Here is a 27,526-nt window from a genome sequence, read left to right on the forward strand (position 1 = left end):
CAGAGGGGCACTGGTAAGGCCAAATGGGAGCACGGTAAACTGAAAGTGCTTGTGACCTACCACGAATCGTAGGTAACGTCTGTGGCCCGGCAAGACGGGAATATGGAAGTAAGTGTCCTGCAAGTCTAACGCTACCATCCAGTCTCCGGGATCCAGGGCAGATAGGACCTGAGCCAATGTCAACATTTTGAACTTCTTTTTTAGGAAGAGATTGAGGGATCGAAAATCTAATATAGGCCAAAGACCTTTGTCCTTTTTCCAAATCAGAAAGTAGCGGGAATAGCAACCACTACCTACTTCTGGCAACGGAACCCTCTCTATAGCTCCTTTCTCCTCGTGGAGAAGCGCCATATGATCCTCCAATATCTGATTGTATGAAAGTGGCATGGCTGGAGGAGATGTCTTGAAGGGGAGGGAGTAGCCCCTTCGGACAATTTGGAGGACCCACCTGTCCAAGGTCATGGATTGCCATTGGGGCAGGTGATGGCATATCCTGCCTCCCACTGGCTCCTGATGTACCTGCGGACTAGGGAGGCTTGGAGGCTGAAGAGGGGGTAGGGGTGGACTGGGCGACCCGCTGGCTTCCTGATCCCCGGGGGCAGAGGATCCCACATCCGTGGCTGCAGAGGGGCTGTACAGCATGCGTGGGTCGGGGCTGGGGGGAAAGGACTCGGTTAGGTGCCTCTTCCCTAGCCACGAAAGGGGTGAAAGGCAGATTGCTGGGGTCTAGGTACGGGCGCGAGGCCAAGGGACCGGGCCGTGGCTCGGGAATCTTTAAAGTGCTCGAGCGCCGAGTCCGCCTTTTCCTCAAAGAGACGTGCCATTAAAGGGCATGTCCATCAAGGATTGCTGGACATACCCTGAAAAGCCAGAAGGTCTCAGCCAGGCGTGGCATCTCAAAGCCACAGTCGATGCAACCGATCTGCCCTGAGAGTCGGTCGTATCCAGTCCACGAATCATGAACTTAGCTGCATCCCTCCCATCTGTTGCAGCTTGGGAAAGGACAGGCCTCCTCCAGAACTGGAGGTAGCACTTGTGCGACTGTATCCCAGAGAGTATGGGAATAGCGTCACAAAAGGCATGTGGTGTTCACAGACCGCAGCACTAGACTGTTGGAAGAAAACAACTTCTTCCCCAAATTATCCAGTCTTTTTGATGGCAGAGATGCGCCAGATGAAGGAGAAGCCTGGATGACAAGGCTCTCAGGCATGGGGTGTTTGGTGAGGAATTTCGGGTCTGACGGAGCAGGCCGATGGTGGTGGGTAATCGTCCTATCCACAGGAGCCCCTGTGCTGGGTCTGGACCAAGTACCCAAAAGGACATCTGTCAGCGCTTCATTAAAGGGTAGAAGGGGCTCGGAAGAGGAGGACCCCGGCTGAAGCACGTCGATTAGGATGTTAGGCCTAACATCCACAGAAGGTAGCACGACGTCCAGGACCTCAGCCGCCCTTCTCACCACCATAGAATGAGAAGCACCCTCCTTCGAAGCCACGTGAGGAGGAGAGAGCATACCAGTGTCAGGGGAGGTGTCTAGACCATTGTCATCACCCAAATCCTGCACCCAGTCCATTTGGGGCTCAAGATGGTATTCTAAAGGGTCCAGCGTCCCCTCCATACTCTCTCCGTATCCATACCCACAAAAATAAGGGTCTGGATCAACCTTTTCCCCAGGAGATCCCATAGAGAATGGAATCGCTGTCGACTGATGTTGCTTCGGGTCATCGGGTATGAGGATGGTATCAACATCGATTTTGGGCCCAACCGACGCCGGGAGAGTCAACGTCTGACCCGACGCCGGGGAAGATCGCCGTGGCACGACCGGTGTTGGGACGGATCCGCTTTTGGGCCCTCTGGGGCTGTGGCCGAAGCCAATGGCTTTGAAACTGAGGGAACACCAACCAACTCACCTGTGCCCGAAGGCGCTGAAGGTGGGACGGACCACCCAAAAATGAGGCGCATGGCCTCATAAAATTCCTTAAGTTGGGCAGAGGTGGCTCCGAATCCCTGGAAGTCGGGGAAGCGCGGAGCCAACCCAGAGGAAGGCTCAGTTGATGGAGGCCTAGAGCGTCAACGCTCTTCCCGCGTCGAATCATCTGATCGACGGGGTGAAGTCGAAGAACGCTTGTCCTTCTTCGACTTCTTCTTTTTGTGACCCAAATGTCCCCATTGACTTGGAGGATGAGGAGTGGTGGTGACTCCATGGCCGGTCTCGAGCCCTTCCTCTTGAACGGGACCGTGAGCGCCGCAGAGTCTAGTGTCGGGCCACCATGAGCTTTAGGGACCGCTCCCTCAAAGCTTTCGGGTTCATGGCCCGACACTTGGAGCATGACTTTGGGTCGTGATCGCGCTCCAGGCACCAAAGACACAAGAGGTGCAACCCGTCACGGACATAGTTCGGTGGCAGGAGTCGCAGGGCTTGAATTCAGTCTTGCGGGACATCCCTCAGCGCATCCACGAACTCATCAAAAACTTCGACAAAAGTGTTGACGTAGTCAAAAAATGACTGAGGTAGCTCTCTCCGGATCTGCGCGTAGGCTGGCACAGAAAGAAAATAACACGTCAGCGCACCGGGTTGGTACCTATATACGACCACAACGTCATCACGGTGAGCACAACGCCAATAACGCCCGCGGAGTTGACCAACACCACCTGACGGAGCGCAGAGGTACGGCTCGAAGAAAAATCTCCGGATCCAGTCGGATGCCTGGGGAAATTCAAAGGTAAGGAATCTGCAACTAGAAGTCTCTATCTGATACAAAGGACACCCAAGAGGGGAAGGCTCCACTATCTAGATGATTTCCTATGCGTAGGTGAGCCAAAGAGAGAGAAGTGTGAGAACTTGCTTAGCGCCTTTCAAAACCTAGCGGCTGACTTGGGCATGCCACTGGCCACAGACAAAACAGTAGAGCTAGCTACCAAAATTTTATTTCTGGGGCTAGAGCTGGATTCTATGGCTAACACCTTGCGGATTCCCACGGACAAAGTTCAGGATATCAAGGTAATATAAGAGACCTTATATGGAAAGAGAAAGCCACACTGGGCAAGCTGCAAGAGCTGATAGGTAAATCGAATTTGGCTGCAAGGGTCATCCCAGTGGGCAGAGTATTTGCAAGAAGACTGACAACTGACTAAAGGACTCAAGAAGAAGCACCACCACATCAGATTAAGAGCAGGAGCAAAGCGGATCTGAGAACCTGATTATCCATCCTGAAAGATTTTAATGGGGTGCTCATATGAGGGAAAGGATGGGTATCTGACAGGGAACTAGCTCTGTACACAGATGCCGCGGGCAGCCTGAGCTTTGGTGCAAACCTAGGGGACAAGTCGTGCGCAAAGAGGTAGCCCCTGGATTGGGCAGCAGCAGGAGTAACTAGGAACTCTGGAATTATTCCCCATCGTAGTGGCACTGACAGTCTGGAGAACAAGGTTATGTAACATGAAGCTGACCCAAAGGTCGGATAATCAAGCGGTGGTGCACGCCATCAACACAGGGGCGCCCAAATGCCCTCTAGTTCTGAGGTTACTGAGGAGACTGGTTAACCTACAATTTTCAAACAACCTGGAGGTGAGGGAAAGACACATCCCAGGGGTCAATAATGAGTGAGTGTGCTTTCTCCTTTCCAGGTGGGGAAATCTAGAGAGCTGGCTCCCACAGCGGAGAGTCATGACACCCTTTCTAGAGGAACTGTGGTCCCTGGAGGATACGACCTGTCCCAGCTGACAGAGCATGCATTGGCATCCAGGACAGCGCAGAGGTACGTCACATACAGAAAAACAGGGCAGAAATTTATGGGGCTTCAATTTTTCAAGGATGCCTGGAGCACAGACTGAGCTGCTGAGCAGTTTGTGAAGTGGGCATTTTAATCAGCACAAAACCACGTCCTGGGCTCAGGTGCACCTGGCGGCAATAGCCCATTTCTCCAAACTAGCACCCAGAGAAGATCCCATTACATCTCATTAAGAAGGGGTAAAGGAGGACAAGCGGAGGCCCATTGATTTAGACACCCTGGCGCATTTACTAAGAGTCCTGTCTGGAATATGTAAAAGATGCCTCAGAAGTCACTTTGTTCAAGGCAGCCTTCACACTAGCTTTCTTTGGGGCCTTCAGGGTAAGCGAGCTGTTGGCCCCACCCACACGAGACAGGAGGGGCCTGCCCCAAGCAAGAGATGTGTGGATGGGCCCCTGAGCTCGTAGAGGTGATCCTGAGGAGGTCTAAAACCAAACAACAGGCAAGAGGGACACTGGTAAAGCTGCAGGGCCTGTCAAGCAATTAACTGTGTCTGGTGCACTGGATATGAGAGTAGTGGGCAATCGGCCCTGCAGAAAAAGCCCCACTGTACAAGTATAAAAATAGGGAGTGCTTGAGCAAGTTTCAGTTGGGAGCAGTTTTAAAGATGGCTCTAAAAAAAAAAAGGCTTGCCAGTGGTGGAGTTTGGCAATCATTCCTTCTGCATCAGGGCTGCAACCACAGCTATCAGGTGGGGGCTGACAGCAGATGGCATCAAGAATATAGGAAGGTGGCGCTCAACAGCTTACAAATGCTATGCGAGACTCCCACAAGAAGAAAAACCCTAACACACAACCCCCCAGCAACCCCTTCCACCACACACACTACCAAAATTGGCACCAACATGTCATCATTTGAATGGAGGAAGTCAGTGTGGATGGTAGGACACTCTTTTGTTTGGAGAACTGAAGAATGGTGGGGCCGGGGTGTGAGGCGCACAGTTTCGCAGGCCTGGCAACACGATACAAGGTGGGTGGAAACACCTGGAATGAGCTGGGAACAGCTACAGGATACATTCAAAAGACTGCACAAGGGGTAACCAAAAGAGCTGGGTTTGTTGGTTGTGCATCTACAGGGAACCAACCTGACACAACTGGGTAGGAATGAACATCTGGAGAGCATCAGGCATGGTTTAACTAGTGCTTTCCAGCTGCTGGGCAGCTTTCTGTGGTCCAAAATTGTGCCCAGGCAAAAATGGAGGGGAGCTTGATCCACAGCACTCTAGAAAAATCAAGAAAAAAGCTCAATGTGGTGGTGGCAGAATTTTGCAGGGCAAACAGTTGGGAAGCTATCAGGCATGGCCTAATCGATCTGACATGCCCACAATATTGTGCACCAGTACTTACCTTGGGATGCCTCACAGCAGGGTAGGGGCAGTCACAGAGGGGAACACAGCACTCGCAGCCCAGGCCCACAGGTCGTTGGACCACACTGAATAAGCAAGTTGGTAAGTTGGGCTTAAAAAAAGAGATGGTGGAATATCCCTCCCTCGCATAAACGGTGAAGCTCCAGCTCAAGGACCCCCAGTTGTCAGCAGTAAATGGCGAACTGATGCAGGGCAAAGATTGACAAAATAATTTATTAGAAATGTGTCAGTACATTTGATGTATGACTTAATTGATGGCCTTTGTGTGATTTATGACCCAATGCCAATCCAAACTTTCATGGTATTTCTACAGTAATCTTTGATTTATGATGACAGGTATGGTGATTGATGAGTGGTCAAGACAACAGACATGGAGGATGATTTATGACCCTAGTAAGTTGATGCAGGGTGGCGATGTGCAACAATGGAGACTAAAGCTGCGGCCAATAACTTCCTAACATATTCTGAGGATAGCGGTTCAGTTATGAGTGGGACAGGCCGCATGCAAGGTTTATCCTGTCCTGCACCTGTGCACTTCTGTGCTCGTGAGCCTGACCACTGCCCTGTGCAGCCCTTGTAAACTGTTCTACCTGTCCTCTGTTACTGTTCTACCTGACACTTGTCACCGCCTATGCACTTCAGCGCCTTTTCCTTCCTATTTAATCATGCCCACCTGTTTCGTGTGCAGCACTTCTCCCTGTAAACACACCCAGCTCTCTCTCTCCCTGGAACTTTCCCTACTCTTTTCTCTCCTGGTAAATATGCCTGTCACCCGTGCATTTTGCCACCTTTTTCACTACCCGTGTTTTGCAGGCCTTTTCTGCCTGTGTACGCATGGCCAGTCTCTATGTTCCAGCACGTTCAGCCCCTTGTGCACCTTTAATGCTCTTACACACCACTGTATCCATCTCCAATTCCCTGTGCCCTTTTATCAGTGTTGACCTATTTATTCCTCCCATGTCCAGTGCGATGACATTTCTTCTTCTTGTCAGAATGCCTTGAGCCCAGCTCACGTTTACTACTCTCTGCTAGCCCTGGACGCAGGGCAAGCTGAAGGCATCAATGCACAGGCCTCCCTTGAATATACCTGGGCCGCATTCTAATGCTAGACTTTCGGTACTAGAATTCCAATAAAATAATACAGCATGAACACAAATAAATAGTGCAGAAGAGAGGACAAACAAATGATGCATTTGCAAGCCCTTGGAAGGGTACACGTGTCTGCCCCTGATCTACTTTCAGCTGAAGCTCCTCGCTCCAAGCTCCCTCCATCACGTCAAAGGGGCCCCTTCTGTGAATGGGGCCCATTCCGGTTGAAAATGATGAAATGCCCTGAAGCCGACACTGCTTCTGAGCATTTCCAGCCTCCTCTGTGCACACATACTGCCCTCTCTCCTTTGCAAACATTTCTATTTACCCTTGCACTTTTACTGCCCTTATACTATTGTAAACCTCTCCAGACGGAGCCTTGTTAACATTCACAAGTCTTTCCTCACTATGCAAACATGCCCAGTCCTTGTGCACTTTTACTGCCTTTACACTATTGTAAACCTCTCGGGAGCCTTGTTAACATTCACAAGTCTTTCCTTGCCATGCAAACATGCCCAGTTCTTCTGCACTTTTACTGCCCTTATGCTAAAGTAAAGCTCTCCGGAGCCTTGTTAACATTCACAAGTATTTCCTCACCATGCAAGCATGCCCAGTTATTGTGCACTTTTACTGCCCTTATACTATTGTAAACATCTTGGGAGCCTTGTTAACATTCACAAGTCTTTCCTCACCATGCAAACATGCCCAGTTCTTCTGCACTTTTACTGCCCTTATGCTATTGTAAAGCTCTCCGGAGCCTTGTTAACATTCACAAGTCCTTCCTCACCATGCAAACATGCCCAGTTCTTCTGCACTTTTACTGCCCTTATACTATTGTAAGCCCCTCCGGAGCCTTGTTAACATTTACAAGTCTTTCCTCACCATGCAAGCATGCCCAGTTCTTGTGCACTTTTACTGCCCTTATACTATTGTAAACCTCTCCGGGGTCTTGTTAACATTCACAAGTCTTTACTCACCATGCAAACATGCCCAGTTCTTGTGCACTTTTACTGCCCTTATACTACTGTAAACCTCTCCGGACGGAGCCTTGTTAACATTCACAAGTCTTTCCTCACCATGCAAACATGCCCAGTTCTTGCACACTTTTACTGCTCTTATACTATTGTAAACCTCTCGGGAGCCTTGTTAACATTCACAAGTCTTTTCTCACCATACAAACATGCCCAGTACTTCTGCACTTTTACTGCCCTTATACTATTGAAAGCCTCTCCGGGCGGAGTCTTGTTAACATTCACAAGCCTTTACTCACTATGCAAACATGCCCAGTTCTTGTGCACTTTTACTGCCCTTATACTATTGTAAACCTCTCCGGAGCCTTGTTAACATTCACAAGTCTTTCCTCACCATGCAAGCATGCCCAGTTCTTCTGCACTTTTACTGCCCTTATACTATTGTAAGCCTCTCTGGAGTCTTGTTAACATTTACAAGATTTTCCTCACCCTGCAAGCATGCCCAGTTCTTGTGCACTTTTAGTGCCCTTATACTATTGGAAACCTCTCCGGACGGAGGCTTGTTAACATTCACAAGTCTTTCCTCACCATGCAAACATGCACGTTTACTGCCTTTATACTATTGTAAACCTCTTGGCAGCCTTGTTAACATTCACAAGTCTTTCCTCACCATGCAAACATGCCCAGTTCTTCTGCACATTTACTGCCCTTATACTATTGTAAACCTCTCCAGAGCCTTGTTAACATTCACAAGACTTTCCTCACCATGCAAACATGCCCAGTTCTTCTGCACTTTTACTGCCCTTATACTATTGTAAACCTCTCCAGAGCCTTGTTAACATTCACAAGTCTTTCCTCACCATGCAAGCGTGCCCAGTTCTTGTGCACTTTTACTGCCCTTATGCTATTGTAAACCTCTCGGGAGCCTTGTTAACATTCACAAGTCCTTCCTCACCATGCAAGCATGCCCAGTTCTTCTGCACTTTTACTGCCTCTATACTATTGTAAGCCTCTCCGGAGTCTTGTTAACATTTCCAAGACTTTCCTCACTATGCAAACATGCCCAGTTCTTGCGCACTTTTACTGCCCTTATACTATTGTAAACCTCTCGGAAGCCTTGTTAACATTCACAACTCTTTCCTCACCATGCAAGCATGCCCAGTTCTTCTGCACTTTTACTGCCCTTATACTATTGTAAACCTCTCCGGAGCCTTGTTAACATCACAAGTCCTTCCTCACCATGCAAGCATGCCCAGTTCTTCTGCACTTTTACTGCCCTTATACTATTGTAAGCCTCTCCAGACGGAGCCTTGTTAACATTCACAAGTCTTTACTCACCATGCAAGCATGCCCAGTTCTTGTGCACGTTTACTGCCCTTATACTATTGTAAACCTCTCCGGAGCCTTGTTAACATTCACAAGTCCTTCCTCACCCTGCAAACATGCCCAGTTCTTCTGCACATTTACTGCCCTTATACTATTGTAAACCTCTCCGGAGCCTTGTTAACATTCACAAGTCCTTTCTCACCATGCAAGCATGCCCAGTTCTTCTGCACTTTTACTTCCTCTATACTATTGTAAGCCTCTCTGGAGTCTTGTTAACATTTACAAGACTTTCCTCACTATGCAAACATGCCCAGTTCTTGTGCACTTTTACTGCCCTTATACTATTGTAAACCTCTCCTGGGTCTTGTTAACATTTACAAGACCTTCCTCACTATGCAAACATGCCCAGTTCTTGGGCACTTTTACTGCCTTTACAGCCCACTGTAGACATTCCTAGTCCACTGTGCACGTCAGTGGAACGTGCAGTGTTATGGCCATGGAGCCACTGTACGCATCTCCGTGCCTTCTTCACATTTATAACTATTTCTTACCATACACACATGCCTTGATCCTATGTACTGTTAATGCCCTTTTCTGCCCTTAACGCTTCCAGTCCTCCAGGCTTGCCAGCTTTTGATCCCATTATGAATATGTCCAGTGTCTGTCTGCGCTGCTTAGCCTCACATCTTACTTTATTAACACATCCAGTCACAGTTCGCGGATAAAACTCACAGGTAGTTGGCCAGGTTGTGCTCTTGTAAGGTATGCGTTTCGAATCCATGCGGCGTTCGATCGAAGTAATCATTCCCGATCCCACAAATGAAGCATTTGGTCTGAAAAAGAGAAGGGAGCATTTTACAGTTTGTGACTTACAGAAAGCTTACATCGACGATTTCAGTGAGGAACCATTTCATAAAATTCATGCTTTAATGTTCTGACACGACCAGCAAACTGGATTAAGCGAAAGGATGTAAAGAATGCACGACCCGGCCGGCAGAACAGCTTCTGATTTCTTTCAAGATCAATTTGAAAAACCACAGATTTAATGGGAAACTAAAATTAAAACGAAAACCATCTCAAAAACCGGAGAAGGCAGCATGCATCCCAGGACGCCATCTCACCGCTCCGCAGTGGCACGCAAAGGGTGGTTCACTGTGGGCTTACTGGGATGAAAAAGCATAAGCTGATGGATGTATACATCATCCAAAATGGACTGGACACCACACAATACCTGACCAGCGCCTATGTATTAGAAACATTCACTTAGATAAGTTGTTAAAACATGTTTTCAGTAACAACAATAAAGTGGTCAAACCGGTGCTCTGACAGTGCAACAAAGGGGAGACAGTGACGTGTACTTGGGGGAACTAATGACCCTGGACTGATGAGAGAACACAAGACAAAGAGAGGTTGAACATCCCAGACGACAATTATTGGATACACCATTCTCAGAAGATGAAGTTGCTTTGAAGGTACTCTAAATGCAGACTAGACCCTTCCCTGCACTATCAGAGTAGACCTCCCTCTGGACAGTGTGAGGTTGAATATCCCCAGGTCCACTTCATAGGATACATCATTTGCAGGACATGAAACGTGCTGTAGTGGTGTATACAGACTAGACCTCTCCTTCTGCCATGAGAGTAGACCTCCATCCAGACCATGAGAGGTTGAACACCTTCAGATCCAATTGAAGGATACACCATCCTCAAAACATAAAATATGCTCTAAAGTTGTACAAAAATAGATTGCCCCTTGTGCCACGAGAGCATACTGCCATCCAGACAATGAGAAGAGCACTGCATGAACAGCTCCTCATCAAGGCTGAGTGCAAAAACTCAGGTGCAAAACCATACAGGTGCAAAAACAACCATTCATCACTATACAGGCAAAAGGGTGTTTCTTCATCAGGTTGCAATGGATTGTGAGAGGCACTCTACAGGTGTACAAGTTGCCCCCTCAGGACTGTAAGCTACACTTTAAAGGTGCACGTGTGCTCTTCTGTCAGCAGTGTGAGGGGCTCTGCATGAGCAGCTCTCCATCGGGCTGTGAAACTCACTCACAGATGTAAAAGACAACAGTCCAACACAATTGTAGGTACACTGTACAGGTGCAGAAAGTAATTCATCAGACTAGAAGAGTTATGAGTACACTGACAGTAATCTATCAGGACTGTCAAAGGTGTTTTATAGGTACAGAGACAGCAATAAATCAGGCTGTGAGAGGCAGTCTGTGGATGAAGTCGGTAATCTATGAGAACGATGAAATGCACTGTATAAGTAAAAGATACAACAATCCATTTGACTGTAAGAGGCACTCTACGAGTGCACAGACAATAATCCATCAGATTTTCGCAAACACTGTACCGGCCATCAGACAATAATTCACCTGGGCTGTGAGAGGCACTCTATAGGTGCAGCAGCAGTAATCCAGCGAACAGCGAGAGGCACTGTATTGATGCATAGAAGATAATCCATCAGGACTGTGAGAGGCACTCCTGGGTGCAGACAGTAATCAATAAGGACTGTGAGAGGCACTGTATAGGTGCAGCTATAGCAGTCCATTGGAGTGTGAGCGACATTCTACAGGTGCAGACATAATCCATCAAATTGTGAAATGCACTCTTCGGTGCGGACAGTATTCCATCAGATTGTGAGAGGCACTCTTCGGCGCGGACAGTATTCCATCTGATTGTGAGAGGCATTCTTCTGGTGTGGACAGTAATCCATCAGACTGAGTGGCACTCCTCGGATGTGGACAATAATCCACAGACTGGGAGAGGCACTCTTCAGGTGCAGGCAGCTATCCATCTTATTGGGAAAGGCACTCTTTGGGTGTGGGCAGCAATCCATCCGATTGTGAGAGGCACTCTTCTGGTGTGGACAGTAATCCTTCAGACTGAGTGGCACTCTTTGGATGTGGACAAGAATCCACAGACTGGGAGAGGCACTCTTCAAGTGCAGGCAGCTATCCATCAGATTGGGAAAGGCAATCTTCAGGTGTGGGCAGTAATCCACAGATTGTGAGAGGCACTCTTCACGTGCAGATAGCAATCCATCAGATTGTGAGAGGCACTCTTCATGTGGGCATTAATCCAAAAATAGTGGGAGGCACTCTTTGATCCGGACAGTGATCTGTCAGATTGTTAGATGCACTAGTTTGGTGCAGAGTGTAATCCACCTGATTGCAGGGGAACTAGTGCACGAACAGTCTGTTATCCAGGTCCGACTGGGTCACCAAAATAAAAGTGCCCCCATTAGTGAATTACAGAGCTAAAACTAGTGGCCCATGTTTGCAAATTGGTGCAGTTTCGTACTTGTAAAGTATTGGTGTTTTGCAAAGTATGGAATACTGCATGAATTTGAGTTTGCTGCAGGCAATGATTGTTTTAATATCAGGAAACCAAACAGTAAAAACAGGCTTAGCATACCATAAAACAGACCCACAAACAGTAAAAAAGCCGGTCCATACACCGATCCTTCAGAGCAGCTTTTCGGGCACTGCCAGATTGCCCTGTAGGCCAGGACGCCCCGCGCCACTAGACTGCTAGAGCCACATTCCAGCCATAATACCTCTGCAAGGCCCCTCCAGAATGCATTTGTTGACAGGGTAGGGGCTTTTGTTTTACTATACCTCCATATCTTCTCTGACTTGTTCTTGCTGGTCTCTCAACTCTCCAAATGCATCGATAATTAAACCTGCCAACACAAGAGAGAGAAGAATAAATACGGCGTGCAGCACGTGCGACGTCAGCCACAACAGATGTGTTCATAGACGCGACAAAGCTGAACTTTAACCCTAAGTGGGCCTGCCCACTGTGTCATGGACAGAGTGAGGCAGGCAGTGGCACCGACAGACGCACACCAACTGCAGGGGGGAAAGGTTAGGACTCGGAGGGTAAAAGTGAGTCTGAATGGTTGTGTGTGATATTTTTCAGTAATAATATCGCCCTAGAAATGCAAGCGATCATATAGCGTGTTTTTTTATATTTTCAGTGCTGCATTTATATAACTTTTCTTTAAAAAAAACAAAAAAACACACAGCCAAGCCCCTTCTCACTTCAGTGTCTGTCCCCTCATCTGTAGTGCAGCCTGCCAAGTGTATCAATCGTGATCAATGCAAAGTCTCTTACAGTGGATCTGAGCCGGAACCCTGGCCTAGGCCAAGATCTCGTTGGACCTTTGAGCCCACAGCTACTCGAGCTCCTGCCTGCCACCCTCGCTCTACCTTCAGCAGAAAGAAGCAAAAACAAAGCTTTAACATTTGAGATAAAAAGGAGAGACAAATAGATACCCATTTAGTGGGTGATGGGCACAAAGTGTAACCAGAAAACCTGGAATAACTGTTGCTTCCCCACCTAACCAAATTGTCATCGTAGGCAAATATTTCATTTTTCCAATCCTGCCTTTTCTTCACCATCACACATGAAAGCACCTTCAGTAGCAGCTGTACAGAAACCTATCGTGTTTGATTTATCAGTCAATAATGTTTTGCCTCTACTAATCTGTGCCACATGCAGGGTTCACACGACAACTCTCTTATATCTTAGTTCACTAATGGCACTGTTGCCTGGGAGGGGCGGGGACACAATGGTTTTGAGTTGATGTTTAAAAACCATTCGTTGTATTAAGTTCTTATCCATGCAGCACTAAAATGTGAGTGAGATATTCATGTGAAATGTTCCACACCTTAAAGAAATGAACTCTTTGAATTCTGAAGTGACTTCATCCTATTGCATGACTTGCATGGGAAATATTTTCAGGGCTCGGATCATGTACGGGCCAAAGAGCCAAGCCAGACCTGTGGCAAGGCAATTGCTCGGCTCGCTCTATTAATGTGTCAGCTCGCCCACCTCCAGTTAGGCGTCGGTCTGCAGAGGTTGCCACCAGCTGCAAATGAAGACAGCCCCATCTCTACATTCCCCAGTGAAAAATGGGCAGGTCCCGAAAAGGGATCTGAGGAGAATGCGGTTGCCCCCTGCAACAGCCTGTACCCCACTGTTCCCAAAGCTGTGATTCTGCAGTGGAAGTGCCCCCTCAGGGACTGCTTCTTTGCAGATGATGCCCAACGTACAAGGGCAGTGGGTACCTTCAATGCTTTGCAACTCCTGGAGCTTCCTTGCAGATCATATGGAGAGGGAGTCACCTTTTCATCCAGTCTTGCAGGACTCGCAGTGTGTGCACCGCGAGTCACCAAATCAGTTGTAACCAGTGCTTGAAATGGAAAAATAGAAGAGCAGGTACTCTCTACCAGAGTACCTGCTTGCTTCTGAGAAGTGCCGGTACTCTACAAATAAAAGTATTACGTTTATCTGGAGAAGTACAGGTACTCTCCCTCTCAAGAAACAAAAGTGGCGGTACTCAGCACCGGCCCATTTAAAGCACTGGTTGTAAGTTGTGACTCGAAAAGTCCTTTGATAAAAGACACTTTATAGGTAAAAGCCTGCCACTTAACGCAGAATAGTTTTTGATAGATGTAACCCATTCTTGAGCTGAGTTCAGTTTACCTTGGGTCAGAAGGAACAATCCCCCAGCCCCTCAGCGGCGTAGCAGAATCCTCTCTTAAACTACGCCTGTTTCGAAGTGCACGAAGCTAGGCCAACACACTGAAGAGTTCTTTTGGACCCTTTTAGGGCAGTCTGTGCTTGATTTCTTTTCCAGTTAACAATAAGGAAGATACGTCGAGCAACCAGTGGGAGGGGCCAGAGAATCAAATGACAAATCAATAGGGGAATCTTCTCAAGAAAACAGTTTAAGGGTTGCGCGAGGATGCGAAGGGCACCACCACATTCCCTTTCCCCACCAGACCACGTACATTATCAACAGGAACACTGATGTGTAAGCAGACAGCGGGTCGACATTGACTCTGAAAACTTAAACTGGGCTAGCCCAAGGGTGGCATGAGGAACCGGACAGTACCCCTGAAGCGGGGCAGGGTAACACGGACCGACTGAAGTGCAGAGCATTGCTACTTTATAATATGAATGTAGCTCTAAAAAACATTTCCGTCAACATTGTTAGTAGGAAATTCAAGGGAAAATAAGGCTTATCCCGCAGTGGGCATTACAAAGATAATTAATCATATGCAATTATCGTCTTTTACATTTTAGTAATAGAGATGCCATCACTCCATCTTGCTGTCTTTCTTACCACGCTGGTTGGTTGGTCTATGGGGAAATCAACACATTTCCCAACAGCCCAGCACATCTGCTACAACATCAGGGCTGGTTCAGAATCTACCACATAGAATGCTCTAGCCTAGAGCTGGAACCTACCCTGGATGATGGCCAACAGAATGACAATGACAAAGAAGAAGAAGGTGATGTCGAAAACGATGCGGTACATCTCGTAGGGATCGCCAGCTGGGTCCTCAATTTCATCACCAATACCACCCCCAGCTCGGACGCCAACATACATGTGAAAGAGGTAACACTGCAAGGAGAAAGAAAAATGAACGAGTAAGATCCCAACTAACACTTGTGCAACTGCTGAGTCAGTCATACCTTATGATGCAGAATCCTTGTGACACAGCCCAAGCTCCTGATTGGAGGCAGCGGGTCTTATTCGCAGCATCATCACCATTGTGTTTTTATTGTGGTTTATTTACCCACCTCCCCATATAAGGCAACCGGGTCTTATTCACAGCATCACCATTGTATTTTTATTGTGGTTTATCTACCCACATACTCTCCAATTGGAGGAGCCATCATTGTACTCTAGTGAGACAAAATGAATTGGAATGGAACAAAAATGCATTACAACCATGAAAAAAATTGGAAGGGTAATCAAGTCGTATTACGGTCAATAGGGAAGGTAAGTCTCCTTCATGGCCTGAATACCAACAACACCTTAACATTTTGCACATTTCAGATCCTGGGTCTTTCTCTACCAATTGCACACGATCAAGCCGTTAACCAAAATTGTGCATGGTGTCTTGATCGTGGCGAATACTACCTAATAGGTTGCAAGGGACCTGCCTTATTAATATTCATGAGGCAGGTCACAATTTGCGACCCATTGGGAATGACTGGCACTAACTTGGATGGTGGCCTGCATAAAGCAGTTTAAAAATAAATGCATCACGTTTTCCTTAAAGGAGATTTCAGTTTCATTTTTTAAGAGTAGGTAGTGGCCTTTTGTGAACAGAAAAAATCTTTGTACATCTGGCCGTATATGTTTGTCTGAATATTGGTGCTGAATAATCAAGATCTTTAAGTCGTGTTTATGTTCTAGACATTTGGATTTAATGACATGAGCAGCTCTCTACCCAGTAGGGAGAGTCTTAAATAATGCTCTCTGTTTTTTCAGACTTAAGTGGTGCAGCTCAATATTGACATACAGCTGCGTTCTACAGTAAAGTATGTTTTCCCTCCTACAGATTGTTGGAATTCCTGAACATAGTGCCCAAGTATATTTAGTTTAATAATGAGGCGTATCTGTCCGTATTTATCCACCACCAGTAAACATTTATCCATATTAAAAACATACTGACAAATTTGGTGGGATGTTTTCCTTTCAGTCTCTTTGATATCTAGCCGCAGATTCCTTACCTCTCAACTTTCCAGGTGTCGGATTGAATCCGGAAGATTTTTCGTGAGCTTTACCCCTGTGCACCAGTAGGTGGTGTTGGTCGGCTCCGCGTGGTGGTGATGGCATAGTCCACAGCGGAAGTGACATCCATGTCACCTATATAAGTGCCACTTCGGCACGCTAATGTCAGTTACTTTTTCACAACTTTCCACACCAAGAGCACGGAGCCATTAAGTGCACTGACACTGGTGTGTCCAAAATAGGCCCCTGAAAGAGAGTATCCTTAACCCTAGAAATATGTCCGCAGAGCGGGGAGGATGCATGAGGTGGTAAAGAATATGCGGCTAGGTATCGTCTTTACCAGGTAAGGCATTACCGAAGGGAAGTACCTTGTTCATCTGATAAGAGACTTCTAGCCACAGATTCCTTGCCTTTGACTAGATACCCAAGAAATACCAGCATATGGACATTCTTAAGTGACTTTGCAGGCCTTTCTGAAGTAAGGCAAACATGAACACTTAAGAAGTTATATTGGAAAAAATGCTCTGGGGTCCCTGCAGGCCGGTGGAACTATTCAACGCTTATGACTATACATGGAAATCCCTTACGAGAGAACATCTTCTTTCCCAAGCTATCCAGCCTCTTGGATTTCCTGTCCGGGGGTTTAGCTGTGAACGTGCCATGGAAGGTAGGGGCTTGGACAACCAAGCTCCCAGGTTGGGGTGTTGGGTGAGGAAGTTTGGGTCCCCAGGTGCAGGGTGGGGAGGTAGGCAACTGGCCAGTTCACAGGAGCCCCTGTGCTGGTCTTGGCCCAGGTTACCAGTAAGACATTAGTTGGTGCTTTACTGAAAGGGAGCAGGGGTTCAGAAGAGGAAGCTCCAGACTGTAGCATTCTTTGAAGTTGTTCGCCTGGACTGTCACTAAAGGCAACTTGAGGTCCAGGACCACAGTCGCCCTCTTCACCACCACAGCATATGGTGCTCCATCCTCTGTAGCCACGGTAGGTGGAAAATCATGCCAGCATCTGGAGACCTGGCCAGTCCGCCGGCATCACCCAGTTCCTCATACCATTCCATGCTTTCCTGCCCTTCTAAATGGTATCCTAAAGGGTCCGGTGACCCCCCTACATTCTTCCCCAGAGCGGAGCCCTTCAGAATAGGGCACAGGCTCTGACCTAGGACACATGGGTCGTGTTGGTGCTGAAATCGGCGTCAGTCCACGCCGTTCCGGCTCCATGACGGCTTCAGGGATCCAAATGGGGCTGGCGCCAAGAGCATCGTCATCGGGGAAGGTTGCGTTTGCATGACCGGTGCCAGTTTGGATCGGATCCCTTGGGGCCCCTCGAAGCCAAGGCCAGAGCTGCTGGCATGGAACCTAATGGGGCCCCCTAACACACCCCGAGGGGTCAGCCTGCTCAAATACGCGCCACATGACCTCACAAAATTCCTTTACCTGTGCGGGCGTCGCTCCGGCTCCCGGAAAAGCAGGGAGGTGCAAAGTCGAACCTGCCAATGGCTCTGCAGAACTGTGCCTCATTCGCCGATGTTCTGTCATTGCGTCAGCCAGTGGACAAAGACAAGTCTAAGCACGATTCAACTTTTTGTGCTTCTTGTGCCTCTTTCCTGATGACGGAGTGGGAAGAAGAGGACTTGGGGCTCCTAGAGCTGTAGAGATCTCCAAGGAGTCGTGCAACATGGAATTGCCTGCCAGCTGCTAGCAGCTTTAGGGACCGCTCCCTCAAAAACGTAGGTGCCATGGCCCTGCAGTCCAAGCACAACTTGGACTTGTGGTCGCACTCAAGACAGCATAGACACACTAGGTGTGGATCTGTAACTGACATGGCATTGTGTAAGGCACCACCTGGTCTAAACTCTTTCTTTCTCATAGACGTCCTAGTGGAATTGTTTCTCAAGAAGAAGTCAACAAAATGAAAAAAGCCTGTCAAAAACATGAGAGAGGGTTAACTCTTCTCTGGACCAGCCCCAACTGGTGCAGAAAGAAAAGAACTGATGTCAGCGCATTCTTATGAAAACACTTCCGGATCCAGTCTGATACCTGGGAAAATTCAAATGTAAGAAATATGCGGCCAGAAGTGTCTATCAGATATATTACGTATGGGAGGTCATTTAGCTTATGACATCTTTAATGCAGGGGTTATGTGTTATACTATATGAGGTAGGTGCTTTTAGGCCTTGGCCATGTTTATTCGCACCAACAATAGGGAGCAATCAACTTGGTCTTCACCTATAGATTATATTACATGAGATTCCATATATCTCACAAGGAAACTAAGATTTATAGCTTATGTTACAGGGAATTACATACACATCTTACAAGGAAACTAAGATTTATAGGTTATGTTACAGGGGATCACATACATCTCACAAGGACACCTGTTACACCTGGTTTAATTCCTAATTAGGTTAAAACTTGCGGTCAGCCAGATGCATTTATGCCACATGTATGGGTACAATGATGCACAGAATTTTAGAGTAAAACTGAATCACCTGGTCCATCTAGTTTGTGCATTGCGTCACCTAAGGCAGCATCACAGATCCTAGCTACTCTGCTTGGACCTAGTCGCGGAGCACAATATGTAGGACTGCCTCGTTTTTTTAGTCCGGTTTAATAATTCACAATATACATGTTTTCATTTATTTGTGTTGAAATCTCTAAATCTGCTGCTTCTCCTACCGTCATCATGTCATCGCATTTCATGTCTGGTGAGTCTTCGTCCTCACTCTTGTTGTAGAACTTGCGGAAGAAGTTGAAGGCCACAACAGTGTACAGGTACACGACGACTGCCAAGAGTCCTACTGTCAGTGCCAACTGAAAGACAAACATATATCAGTCAAGAGTAATACTGTCATAGTGACAGTCCAGTGTCAGTGATTGACATATCAGTTGACGTAAGTTATGTCTTTGAAGCTGGATTTGGAATTCTGAATATTTTTCTAACCTAAATATATGACTGCAAGTGCCTCACAGTGATTAAAATCACAGTTTCTAATTACATTAATTACTCCATCACAGTGGCGTAACAAACTGGAGGGGGTCCTCCTGCACAGAACATGGAGGTGGCCCCTCTCTGGACTCACTCAAGCCAGTTGCTATGCTGAGGGAGCCCCCTGGAGCTCCCCTTCCCCACGCTCTGCAGGGGCTGTGGGGGCCTTTGTTACACCCCAGCTCCATCATGACTTTAGAAAACTGCCACAAACTATAAAAGTTAATTCAGAGTGACATCATACTTTTGTCAGTACTCCAACCAATATAGAAATATCCAGTTATGTCAGGTAATAGACCAATCACAACATTAATAGCTGCAGTTCTACACTTTGATTGCATGCCATTTTTTGCAGATGGAATATTCAGGGATGCTGGTTACCAGATAGAAAAGCAGAATCTCATAATCATGCTAAACTAACTATGGTGCTTCAGTGTGCAGCAGGCCATGGTATGCTCTCCATTATAACAGATGTACTTTATATAACCATTCCCTTCATATCATATATTTATCATAAAAGGGCTAGTTCAGCAAAGGCAAACATTCCCTTTAAAGTACTTCAAGAACATGCCCTGGGTCAATGTATTCCTAGAGCTGTGTCGTGTGCAGGATAGTGCCAAATATCCTTTCTACTCATGTGGGCTTACAGTTCAGATGTCATTTAATTAAAAGTAGGAGTAAAGACCAGACACCCTCACCTGTTTGCCATTGTGAGTCACAGAGGACAGGATGGTCCTCAGTGTCTTGAAACCCATGGCAATGTCCAGCAGATGAGCAGCGAAGAAAAAGTTGTTGTAATGGCCGAGGATAGACATGGTTGTATACCAGGCTAAGTACAGGAAGGACTGCAGGACAGTAGAAGAAGTCAAGGTTAGACGGGAAAGCCGGAACTTCACTGCAATTTATTTAGTCATTTACACAGCATACAATTCATTAGTAATATCAATGCTCAGAAATAGTCTCTTTGTATGCATGTTTGTGTGTTTAGCAATTTAACCAAAAGGCATCTAAGTGCTGCTAGGTATTTGTGCTTGTTTCTAGATGTGATCCAGCTTCATTTTTAGTTGTCGGGAAAGAGCCAGTGGGACGAAGAGACAGTAAGTGTCACATTTTTGTAGTTCTGGCCTGACCCAAGACCTTTAGATTTTCCGAAATTTAAATGTATAATAAATGGGATAAAGTACTCCCTGACATATATTATAAAGATATTGCAAGTAGCTGAGGAGTTCAATGACCATACAAAGGAATAAGGCCAAAGGCCAAGTTCCTTTATAAGGCCATGGAAGTCCGGGATGACTTTCAATATCTTTGTAATGTACGTCAGGGGGTACTTCATTCGCTATAATACGATGTTATACTATCACCTTTCCCACAACCCACTTAAATTCTTGTGCCCATATTTATACTTTTTTAGCGCCGCATTTTGACGCAAAAGCGGCGCAAACTTACAAAATACAATTGAATTTTGTAAGTTTGCGCCACTTTTGCTTCAAAAAGCGGCGCTAATGCAGCACTAAAAAAGTATAAATATGGGTATTGGTGTTCGTGTTTTTTTAACATGAAGAGTAAAACTAGAATCTGTAGTGCAAAACTAAATGCACCAAAGAGCAATTGGAAGTGTGTGCAGAAATGTATTAGAATCAGTTAAATACAAGCCAGATTTAAAAATATAGGCCCTCATTACAAACTCGAGGCTGCAGGCACCAGAATACCGCCAGTGCTGGTGGTATTTCTGGCTCTCTATTACGACTTTTCCACTGGGCCAGAAGACGGTAACAGTGTTACCAGCAGAAAAGTCACATCAACATTGCTGCCGGCTCGTAATAGGCCGGCGGCAATGCTGATGTGCAGTGGGTGCATTAGCACCTGTCGCGCATTTCACTGCCCGAAATTCGGGCACTGAAATGCATGACGGGGCTCTGCCTGGGGGCCCCTGCACTGCCCATGCCATGTGCATGGGCAGTGCAGGGGCCCCAGGGGCACCCCAAGTCCCCCTTACCACCAGCCTTTCCATGGCGGTGTTTACTGCCGTGACCAGGCTGGCGGTCGGGGACTCATAATCCCCAGGGCATCAGTGCTTGCACCGCTGCCCTGGGGATTATGACCGCCAGGCTTCCGCCTGGCGGAATAGTGGAGGGGCCGGCGGTATGGCCGTGGCTATTGCGCCACGGTCATAATAACTGGCGGAACACCGCCAGCCTGTTGGCGGTGTTACTACCAGCTTACCGCCAGCCTCCAGGGTCATAATAAGGCCCAAAATGCTGTAGTTCAGAATGTGTATAAACATACGGCGAGTTTCTATCTTTCCTATATTTACCTGAAGAATAGAAAAGAAAATAAGTTACTTACCTGTAACTGTGGTTCTCCAGTATTGGTATCTTTCATAGACTCACATGCTTGAATCATTCCCCGTCGTTGAAGTGGGAGTCCCACGGTACATAGAAAGCAGTAAGTTGACATTTTACATTGAAGTTAATTGAAAAAAACATTCACTTTAAATAACTTATCTGTGTTATTAGAAATGACCCAAAGTCCAGTCAATCAGGCGAGAGCACCCTTTAGAGCCCTCACCACAGAGGCTCCAGTATCTGATTTTCTAGCACAAGTTATGTATAAAAGAATAAGACATAAGGTGAGCCCCTATGGGGAGGAGGGTGGGTCGCATGTGAATCTATGAAAGATACCAATACTGGAGAACCACAATTACAGGTAAGTAACTTATTTTCTTCTCCAGTATTGGGGTATCGTTCATAGATTCACATGCTTGAATCAGTCTCTCTCTCTCTCTCTCTCTCTCTCTCTATATATATATATATATATATATATATATATATATATATATATAAATAGTGGACGGTGGGAAAAGAATAACTGTCTCACCTTATGCAAACAAATTCAGTAGAACTGCATGTCCTGCTGCTGCGTCCATCCTGTCTGCTGCATTTAGGCAGTAGTGCTGAGTGAAGATGTGGCTGCTAGACCACGTTGCCGTGCTACATATTTGCTATATAGGCACCCCTGCGAAGAGAGCTGTGGAGCTGAAGACAGGTCTGGTGGAGTGGGCTTTGACGTTGGCTGTCAGTGGTTTTCCTGCTAGCTGGTGACAAAATTGTATGGTGGTGGTGATCCACCAAGCTATAGACTGTTTGGTAACGGGATATCCCTTTTGTAGTAGTCCATAGCCTACAAACAATTGATCAGCTTTGCAAAAGCTGCTAGATTTTTGTATGTAGAATTTGAGACATCTCTTGATATCTAAGGAATGGACCGCTCTTTCTGTTGGAATTTGGGGATTTGGGAAGAAGGTTTTCAATACTACTGGTTCATTCAGATGAAAGTTGAGGGAACTTTGGGGATAAATTTAGGATTAGTTCTAAGGATGACCGTGTCAGGCTTAAATTGGAGAAAAGGCTGAGAGATTGTGAATGCCTGAATGTCACTGGCCCTCTTTGCTGAAGTAAGCGCTAGGAGAAGCGCTGTCTTCCAGGAAATGTATTTCAAATCTGCCATGTGTACAGGCTCAAAGGGATGCTTCATCATTTGTGAAAGTACAATATTGAGGTGCCAAGGAGGAGGAGGGATTTTAGTTGGAGGAAACAATCTGAATAGTCCCTGTAGGAATTGTTTTACTATTCTGGAGGACCATAAAGATGGTGAATTAGCGGTACAGCGAAATCTAGAAATGGCTACCAAGTGAACGTGATGGATGAGTGAAAAAGATCTGATTTTGCCAAAGATACAGAAGTATCTGTTCTGAAGAAGATGCCCGAGGGTGGACATCTGAATCCTTACACCATATGCAGAATGTTTTCGATTTGAATTTGTATGTTTTATTTGTAGTCTGGGCTCTAGCATTAGCAAGGACTTCACGACAATCTGTTGGAATGTTTAGGTCAGCAAATTCATAGAATTCACAAGCCAGGCCAATATCTGAAGAGAAGTCTGGTTGGGATGACGGACCTGGTCTCGATTCATCGTTAGTAAGTTCGGTATTGGTTCCAACAGAGTGATGATGAAACTAAAACAATAGCCATTTTGAACAATATTCAGATTCCAGGCATCTTTTGTTATGTTTTGCCACTCTGCCAGGTAAGAGGATACGCTTCCCTTCACTGGAGTCGGTATCAGAATAGGGGGAAATAATAACTCAGGGTTTTGATGCAGATGGTAGTTTCCCCCCTTCAGCAGCCTGCTGGTTGGATCTACCCCTGGTCTGCTTTCTTTGGTGTTAGTGTTAAGGGCATTGTTGTTGTTCACCACTTTGTTGACGCCCCCACCGAGAGGTTTGAACCCTCTGAGAGTAGTACTTTCATTGGTAGGGACAGAAAGATTTTCTCTGTTCTCTGGATCTTTCTTGCCATCTCATCATCTGTGAAGCTTCTGAATAAAGTGGTACCAGAGAATGCCTCCGGAGAGCAACATTGTGGCAGTACTCATGTGCTTCTAGCAGTGAAGAATCTGCAGCAGCACTAATTATTTGGTTAGAAACAAGTAATCCCTCATTGAGGACTTCCACAAAGTCTTCTTGTTTGTCTCGTAGAAGATGGTCAACTAATTATTGCATATAGTCCCATAGAGCCCTGCCATACCTGCCTAAAAGGTTGATAGTGCTTGCCGCTTTCATTGTGGTTGCCGCTGTACTGCAAAACTTGTGACCCACTGTGTCTAAGCTCTGACTTTTCTTATTAGGGGGACTGTTAACGGGGGAGTAGTGGCATTATGTTTCTTTGCTGCTACTACAATGACAGAGTCTGGTGTCGGGTCTGTACGTAGGAAGGCAGAATCCTGCGCCAGAGGGTGGTATTTTTTCTGAAGCCTGGATGGAGCTGGCTGGACCGAGACTGGCGTTAAGAAGCGGTCCATAGCTTGTTCTAATAGATCTGGCACTAGTGGTAGCAAAGGCCTTGATGCTGACCTATGTTATAGGGTCTCAAAGATTACTGATGTCGACTGTGTTAGAGTCGGCATTGCAATATTAAGTTTTGCAGCTCCCCTCACCAATACTTCCTGAAAAGTGATAATATCATCCACAGGTGATATGTGTGGAGGTAGGGAGTCTGAAAGTGTTGGAGAGTATCAGCCTGTAGTAAAGAGTGATGTACCCATAGTGTGTCTGGACAATATCGTCTTGAATGATGACGAGAGTGCCTGGTAGATGGAGAAGAGCGCCTTGAGCTGGGATGGTGGTGCCTAGAATGATGGCACAATCTAGAGTGATTTGTGGACCTTGGTGGAACAACTGGTGCTGGGGGAGGAGGTGGTGGAGGATGCGCTGGTTGAGGAGATGGCTCCGGCGGAGGAGAGCCAGGTATATACCTTTTGAAGGGGAATATGTTCTTGAATACTCCAAATATAGAGAAGTGTAGATGTGCCTACTCTTTCTTCTTGCCTCCTGTAGCCTTGAGGATGTTGAGAAGGTCCTTGACGTTGACCTTCTGTGCCTCAATGTCGATCTGCTTGTCAGCAGAGCTAGAGATCAGCGTCTCAACATCAATATGTACCTCGACGTCGATCTTCTGTGGAGCCTTGATGGCGATCTGGACCTCGACAGTGAGAGTCATGGTGGGGTCGGACTCCTTAATGTCGACTGAGGTCTGCAAGTTGACAGTGATGTTAGTGACGTCAACCCCCCATGCCTTGATGCCGACCTGCGGCATTTCCTTAATGGTAAACCATGGGCAGACGGCGAACAGGTAGGTTGTGTTCTCTACACTGATCCTCTCAACATCAACCGGGACCAATGTCGTTTTTCCGCCGTTTTCTTCCTGGGATGCTCTCCAGAGACAGATGACTAAGCCCTGGTAGAGGTCTGACCCTCTCCTTGCTCTGAGGTGCCACCTTCAGATTGTGTCTGTTGTTTTCATCGCTCCTCTGTACCATGAAGATGAATATTTTCTGTCCTTCAGGGTGCATTTTGAAAAATTCCTGCAGTGATGGCAAGATGCAGGAATATGATTCTCTGGGAGGCAGAGAATACATACCTCGTGAGGATCTGTCTTGGCCTTCTTCCTCCCACAGGCTGGGCATTTATCAAAAAGAGAGGGCATTTTCTGTGAACAGACCCAAAATTCCTGTCAGAAAAAGACAGAAAAAAGCTTTGAGACCAATGTCGTTGAGTAAAACAGCTGTCACCAAAATTCAGTTGAGAATTTTGAAGAAGAAAGCCAAACGTTTGGCCGCGCTCAATGCTCCAGAGTCGTGTCAGCAGGAAAACAGAAATGGAGCAACTGCCATCTGCTCAGCATGATGGGATATTGGTGGTCTCTGGGTTCTTGAAGGCACAGCCTCTATTTTAGCTCATATAATGGCAGCCTATGGGGCTACACTGCCTTACATTACTTCATCTCTCTCGAAAGGGTTTTTGAGACATTTATGTTGTTTTACAAAAACAACATGGACTTATATACATATATAATCTCCTGGCCCCTTTGAGTACAAGATGAAGAATTGGGCCATTGTAGCCTGTTCCTGTAGGCTGCATCATATTTTACTCTCTTAAGCGACTCTGCACTTAAGAAGATATATTGTGAAAAACTGATCTGGTGTCCCTGCACGTGGGCAGGACTATTCTGCGTTATGACTGCAAATGGAAATCCCCTACAAGAGAATCACAGAGGCTGTAGGAGGCTGGCTCAGTATATGATGTACGCCTGTGGGTGAGGCACCCTGTACTGAGTCCAGGCAACCCTTAGTGAAAGTGCAGGCAGCTCTAGATAACCAGAGCTCCCATATGAGTGGCTGTGGAGAGCATCTAAGGCTTATCCAGGAGGTTGTAAAGCAGTTGCAAATACCAAACAGGTCAGTCAGTGAAGTACACACAGGAAAGAACCACATCAGTGTTACGGAAAAATATACCAAGTTTATTATAAAACACACTCTTGGTATATCTCCTAACCAGAGATGTGGTCATACAAAAATATACTTAGAAACAGTTAGGTAAAGGCAAAAAATAACATATACCCCTATGGGGAAGCCAAACCATATACTAAAAAAGTGGAATGCCAAACTCACTCCTGACCCACACTACCACGAAAGAGCCTTAGGGCTGGGGAAGTACTAAAACCCCAAAGGTAGGTAGGGAGTATTCCCCAGGCACCCATGTGCAGAGTAGAAATCTAGTGTCAGTGTCCATAGCCTAACATGGGGAAGTTGCGGTTGGAGTTATTGGATTTTAGGAGCCTTCTAAGAGGACCCTGAGGAAACCCGTTGGGACAAGGGATGTTGGATAGTGCCCCCACCCATGGATACCCAGAGCAGTGGAGTACCTACACCTGGGAGCCCAGGTGCATGGGGGTGAAACCGTGTTGGAACCTCCTGCTGAAGTCAATCGAGATCTCGGTAGTCCAGCTGCTGTCGTGACCCGTGGAAAAGATCGATGGAACCCAGGCATGGTTTCCAGGGGAAGAGGACCTAAGAAGGGAAGGGACACAGTCCAGATCACCCAGAGGTGACCAGACGGTGTAGCAGGGCAATGTCTACCCTTCTCTGTGATGCTTCCTGTAGGATGCTGGATAAAGAAGTGCAACTGTGGAGTCCAGGCAATGCAGGAGGATCCCAGGAGTCAACCACGAGCTGTCCCACGCCAGTCAAATTGTGGAGGGGTCAGTGGTCAGCAGGATCACCAACAAGCCTTGGCAAAGGCAGAGAAGTGCTGCACAGAGTTTGCAGGATTTGTGAGGACCAGCAAGGTCCAGGTGACCCAGCTTTGGCAGGTACGTCAGGGCCAGCCCTCAGCAGAAGGAGAGGCAGCACGAATTCTCAAGCCCCCTGGGCACGACCCTCTGGGAGTAGGCACAGGGAGGCCTCAGCAGCACAGTAACGAGGGATGCCCACATCACAGGTGTTGCAGAGAGGACATCGTTCTTGCAGCTGGAGAGTGCGGGAGGCCAGGCTTCTTGGAGCTAGAAGGTCTTTGGACTGAAGTGCCACCAAGCCTTGGCAATGACAAGCAGACATGGTGCACAGGGGCTTCGGCCAAGCAGCTCCAGCGAGGGGCTGGACAGTGACATGGTCACTTCCCTGTCCTTTTGTGGTTTCCCACCAGAGTGGGAACCAGGGGTTCCTGAACTGATGCAAAAGGGTTTATGCAAGGAGAGCACAAAATGTGCCCTCCAAAGCAGTCTGGTGGCGCTCAGAAGCACCCCCAGCCCAGAGACACCCATTTCTAAGGGAGAGGTGGTCACACCTCTCTGCTACATGAAATCCTTTGTTCTGCCTTTCCCTGCCTGAATTTGGCTCAGCCGCAGGAAGGCAGAACGGTGTCAGGGCTCGGCAGCAGCATGGGTGACCAGGCATACATAGGTGATCCCCCTAGGGAACCCCAAGAGTACATTGTATCATGCTACTAGCACTGGAATTGGTGTGGCTGCATGATTCCAACATATTTGATACCAAACATGCCTATGCTCGGTGAAGCCATTGTGTAGATGGCCATTCGTGTTGACCAGTGTCCACTC

The 27,526-nt window shown here is 47.0% G+C and overlaps 1 protein-coding gene across 9 annotated transcripts in view; it reads right to left on the reverse strand.

The window, feature by feature from the left end:
• Positions 1–27,526, reverse strand: part of RYR3 (ryanodine receptor 3) — a 1,450,647-nt gene that overhangs the window by 38,909 nt on the left and 1,384,212 nt on the right. For all 9 annotated transcript variants that reach the window (XM_069208992.1, XM_069208994.1, XM_069208991.1 and 6 more), the window contains 5 exons: positions 19,769–19,915; positions 18,761–18,895; positions 14,812–14,968; positions 12,171–12,235; positions 9,273–9,373 (listed from right to left, as the gene is read on the reverse strand). In XM_069208992.1, coding sequence (XP_069065093.1) covers positions 9,273–9,373; positions 12,171–12,235; positions 14,812–14,968; positions 18,761–18,895; positions 19,769–19,915 — 605 coding nt within the window. The remainder of the gene's footprint in view (positions 1–9,272; positions 9,374–12,170; positions 12,236–14,811; positions 14,969–18,760; positions 18,896–19,768; positions 19,916–27,526) is intronic.

This window comes from Pleurodeles waltl, chromosome 9 (assembly GCF_031143425.1).
Source record: "Pleurodeles waltl isolate 20211129_DDA chromosome 9, aPleWal1.hap1.20221129, whole genome shotgun sequence".
Taxonomy (NCBI): domain Eukaryota; kingdom Metazoa; phylum Chordata; class Amphibia; order Caudata; family Salamandridae; genus Pleurodeles; species Pleurodeles waltl.